Here is a 4695-nt window from a genome sequence, read left to right on the forward strand (position 1 = left end):
TGCTGACATCGTTACACACATAGTATGCGGACGTGTTACCCTACATGCCCTACCAGGCCAGAAGGCCGTGTACTTGTCCACACACAGAGCGACCCTCCGACGTCTCGACATCCCACCGCTTCAGTGTCCCCAGGTCATCATTCTCCGCTCGCCGCTCTAACCGGGTGTTCGCCGCCTGCCAGACGTCTGCCCAAACTACTCGAATCCTCGCAAGAGCATCGGGTAGATCTTGACCGCCATGCTCGGTATGTTTCCCGACAGGCTGGAAGCGCATAGCCGAGGTTAACTTCTGTTTCAATCTACCTATCAGGAGAACGGAGACCAGGCGCACGCATGGTCCGGGAGCTCAGGTTCTTCCGGGACGATGTCGCAATTTGTACGGGGTTTCGGCGCGAACAATGAGCTCCTCGCGGCGTGGACCAACACCGACAGCAGCATCCCCACGCAAGAGATCGTCTTCGTCCCGGCGGCGGGTACCCAAGCGTTTGCCATCGTCGGGAACGAGCAGGACTTCGCCAGCACATACAGCGCTGTGGATGTCGCGGTAAGTTATTGTCTTTCTTGTCGGCTGACCCTCGTTTCCGTTCTGGAAGAAGCGCGGCCCGACCGGCGACTGCGAAGCAGGTGCGTTTCTCGACATGCTCACAGCCGACCCTCCACAGCTGTACTTTACGCAGGCCACCGAGGGGCAGCTTCGCATTGCAAGACCCGCCTCCGGTTGCATCCTGCCGACTCGGAGCACACGGAACCCCAAGGATAATATCCCCTTCCAGACCTCGGACGCAGCGAGATCGGATGCGACATGCGCTGCACGACCATGATGGGAATTTTTTCACGCCTCGGCACGCCCGCAACGGCCCAACAAGCGCAAAGATGATCAAGGAGGAGCCGAAGGATGACGCTGTGGACGCTGACACGCACCTGCAAGATTCGAAACCTCTTTCGAAGATTCTGAACTTCTCTTTCGGGCACTTGCACCCGTGGTACAAGACGGGCTGGTGGGACCTTGGACAGGATTGAATGTTTGTGTCGGAGATCGAGCACTCGAGGTTTGCCAGTACAGACCGTGACGACTCTGACACTAACTTCATCTGCGAGTTCACGGACAAGTAGTAGCCTACACATGACAGACCATGTCATTCACGGTCTCGCACCTAGAATACCCGTGATGTTTGTCCTTAACATGTTGCTTAATTTGTTGGCGAGTCTCGCTTGTGGGATCACTGCATCGCGCGTGCACCGTAAATTCCAGTAAGTGTGACAGTTTCCTAATAGTCGAGATACATCTACGATACGCGAGTGAAATACAAGGCCCGAGTGTCTGGGTTGTACCGCTCTCCTGGAGCGTTGTCGAACCATGCTCTCTCTACCCTTCCCCCTTCCATGTCCAGGCCGTCTGGTGTCTGGTGTCTACCGTCCACCGTCCACCTTCCGCTGTCCGCCCCGCTGTCCATTCTCCATTGTCTGCTGTCCGCTGTCCGCTGTCCGCCATCCGCCATCCGCCGTCTGCCAGTGCCCGGCCTTCATCCATCTACACCAATCTCATGCTATCCACTGTCTTCCCGCCCCGATGCTGCAAACCAAGGCTTTGCTGCTGACGTTGCATCCGGATGCGCGTGGAGATCGCACTGCTCACCAACGATATTCGCAGGATGAGTCTGGCCGCGCTCTGCCTGCGCATCTGCGCAAAGGCGGCCTCAAGACCGACTCCGCATCCTCTCCCGTGTCTATCGTGTCAACTGCCTCGTTGTCATCCCGCGCATCCACTGCTGAAGATGCTCAATCAACAATATCCTCGTCCTACGGCTCTGGCTTGTACCAGTCAGAATCGGATAGCTTGAGCCCGCGCTCTCTTCACGTCCCCTCACCATGGTCGAAGACGCTCGCCTGGCAGTCCCATGCGAAGGTTCCTGCCGATGATGCGTTGTCCATCGCGTCCGGGGAGATGCGCGACACATTCCGCAACCCGTGGAAGCGGGTGCCACCAATTCAGAGTGCTCGGCCGCGGTGAGGCGATATCATCGACAACCATCTTCATAGTGGACAAGTATCCCGCATGGTAAGCTGTCCTCGTGTCGTCTGTATCCCAAAACGACGTTAACATGACTTCATACGCAAGAGTTGCATCGATGTGACTTGACCGACATGTCAGTTCTCGCGGCCTGCAGGTACCGCGTTATCCCTGTCAGCCAGGAACCCGAGAGCTACGACCTATGGCGTACCCAGCCTTTCGAGCTGTTTCAAGGACGCCACAAGGCATCAGGCCTGCCCTGTGATGATATGTACGAGGTGAGTTCTCTAGTTCATGTTCGGTGAAGTGGCATGCTCACCGACATCCTTCAACGTTCCTAGACAACGCTCCAACGCCGCTCCGAGTCTTGTTCAATGCTCCCCTGGGCGGCACTTACTTCTGAGGCCTTCGTGTCTACACTGTCCAGTATGGCAGTGTACTTCTCAACACGCTTTTCAAGCACTGTGAGTACCTCTCCGCTCCTATCTATCAGCAAGCAAGGCTGCCAGCTCAGCCACGCCTCTGCAGATTCTCAACGCTGTCGCCGCCAAGGTTGCATCTAGATGCACGTAGGGGTCGCAATCGCCACCGGAACTCCAAGGACGAGCAGCGCGAAGCACGTCTTCATGGAGGATGAGGGTAAGCTGTCCTGACATCGTACGTACAACTGAACTTGAACTGATGTGACTTGATCCACAAGGGTTGTACTTGCACACGGGACTTAACCGACGTGGACCCCGAAGTGTTCCTTCGAGTAGCCGTGGCCCGGTGCAGTCACCGCATTTTTCTCCATCGTCGCGTTCTCCGAGGGCCAGTTGACGGTCAAGAGCACGTCGGCGGCCGCAACATCGACTACGCCCTCCTCAAGCACTTCGCCACCGAGTTCAAGGACAAGTACAAGATCGACGTGCTCTCGAACCCGAAGGCCATGTTCCGTCTCGCCGCGGGTTGCGACCGCGTCACGAAGGTGCTCTCGCTCCAGGCTTTTGAAGCTGCAGAGACACAAGCATTCTGGCTGCGCTGTGATGGGACATACAACGTGAGCTCTCCGGGTCATACTCAGCGATGTGGTGTGCTCACTAACATCCTCTGACCGCTCTGACACTGGTCTCGTTCAATTCCTCCTGGCACGCTCGCTTCTGAGACGTTTGCGTCCGTGTGACGTGTCGCACATCTCCCCATCCTTCCATCCCGCATCTCCACATCCATGCAGCACCACCCAGGCCCTCATCTCGGCTTCCAGAACGGTCCATCGTTGTAATCGTCCACCTCTATCCTCCTTGGTTTTTTCGGCGTGAGCAAGACACTGCGCCTTCCCTGCTGCATGCCCTTCGGAGGCTTCGGGTCCACGGACAGCGTGCACTTGTGTAGCCTTGCGGCGACGGCGGCCTCCTGCACGGCGCAGCTCTGCACAGGGCTCTGCCCGTCGTCATCTGCACCCGCGGAAGGTGAGGACACGTGAAATGGCCCTCCTTCCAGCGCTCCGGCCCGTCGTGCGCATGAACGAACTTCCAGCCGAGGTACACCTCACAGTTCTTGCAGATGAACTCCTGGATCGTGTACATGCCCGAATCCATGAGGAGGATCGAGGGTGGGTCGAGAGCGATATTCTGCGTGTCGTCCGGGACGTCACGGGGGCCATAGCAGTGTGGGTACTTCTTGATGCACCTAGCGAGCACAGGTATGTCTTGCCTGCCATATGACCTTGGTAGCAGCCTGTTGACGGTTCTTTCGCCGTCGAAATGTCCCTGCAGATCGTCAGAACATCAGAACCGCGTACCTTGTGGATCTGACTTCGTTCATCACACTAACCACAACAGGTGATCGGAAACCTGCACGCACCCGTCAGAGCATGTGAGAGAGAGGGCGAGAGGTCATCCAGGTGCGCAGAACAGTCTTCAGGATACTTATTACTACGCCGTCTCCCACCAGCGTGTATTCCGCCATCACCAGCATGAGCGATCACAAATGTACGTACTACCTGTCCCGACTCGTCACCAGCAGCGAGTACTCTCGCTCACCTAAGATGTGTAATTTTTTGCATGCTCGTACGTACTATCAATGTATATGGCATGTCTTCGGTCGCGCCGCTTGATCTCGCTGCCAGCGTATTCGTGTGCATGCCGCACGCGGTCGCGTGCTATGTATTGCCGTACATGAGTCGTCCAGAGCAGGCAGACAGCCATTTCAGAAGATAGCTAGCAGAGAAAACAAGTGTATACGAGCAGAGCAGGCGTCGAGACCCAGGACGAGATAGTGGTAGCAGAGAAGAGAGGCGAAGGCGAAGGCACAGCTCGCTAAGTAGGATAAGCGCTCGCGTGTTCTGGTCCGGGCTCCGATGTGGTTTGTTGCTCATCTTGTGTCGATACTCTCTCCGTGTGCTGTAACACGAGCGAATTCCATCCGGTCATATTCTATCTGTACTGTGCTTGCCCTCTGAAAGTCTTGCTCCGCAGAGCCTCCTGCCCCTCCCAACCCTGGATACAATGCGGACGACTCCTCAATTTTCTACAGACCAACCTCACGGCCCCCTCGCAAGGCGTACAATGCAGGGAACGCGTCCTAGTGTTCTATACCCTCTATAAGGTGTACTAAGGCAAATGATCGATCTGGAGGATCTCTTCTCCGGCAAACACACCGCCTGCACCGCTGCCACGTCTCCACGTTAAACCGCGCTCTTGTTT

At 56.5% G+C, this 4695-nt stretch overlaps 2 protein-coding genes across 2 annotated transcripts; one reads left to right on the forward strand and one right to left on the reverse strand.

The window, feature by feature from the left end:
* Positions 1-364: 364 nt before the first annotated feature.
* Positions 365-3272, forward strand: L226DRAFT_527718 (uncharacterized protein; the record flags this gene model as incomplete). The annotated part of the gene is made up of 7 exons (XM_067679161.1): positions 365-544; positions 1652-2007; positions 2169-2289; positions 2353-2475; positions 2575-2650; positions 2821-3050; positions 3225-3272. The coding sequence occupies 7 exons, from the start codon at positions 365-367 to the stop codon at positions 3270-3272; spliced, it is 1134 nt and encodes a 377-aa protein (XP_067528234.1).
* A 199-nt stretch (positions 3273-3471) lies between these two features.
* Positions 3472-3624, reverse strand: L226DRAFT_447340 (uncharacterized protein; the record flags this gene model as incomplete). Its single annotated transcript, XM_067674910.1, has 1 exon — positions 3472-3624. A coding segment is annotated over one exon (153 nt), but the record flags the coding sequence as incomplete, so codon positions are not given.
* Positions 3625-4695: the final 1071 nt, after the last annotated feature.

The sequence above is a fragment of the Lentinus tigrinus genome (genome assembly GCF_003813185.1).
Source record: "Lentinus tigrinus ALCF2SS1-7 unplaced genomic scaffold L226scaffold_131, whole genome shotgun sequence".
NCBI classification, from domain to species: Eukaryota; Fungi; Basidiomycota; class Agaricomycetes; order Polyporales; family Polyporaceae; genus Lentinus; species Lentinus tigrinus.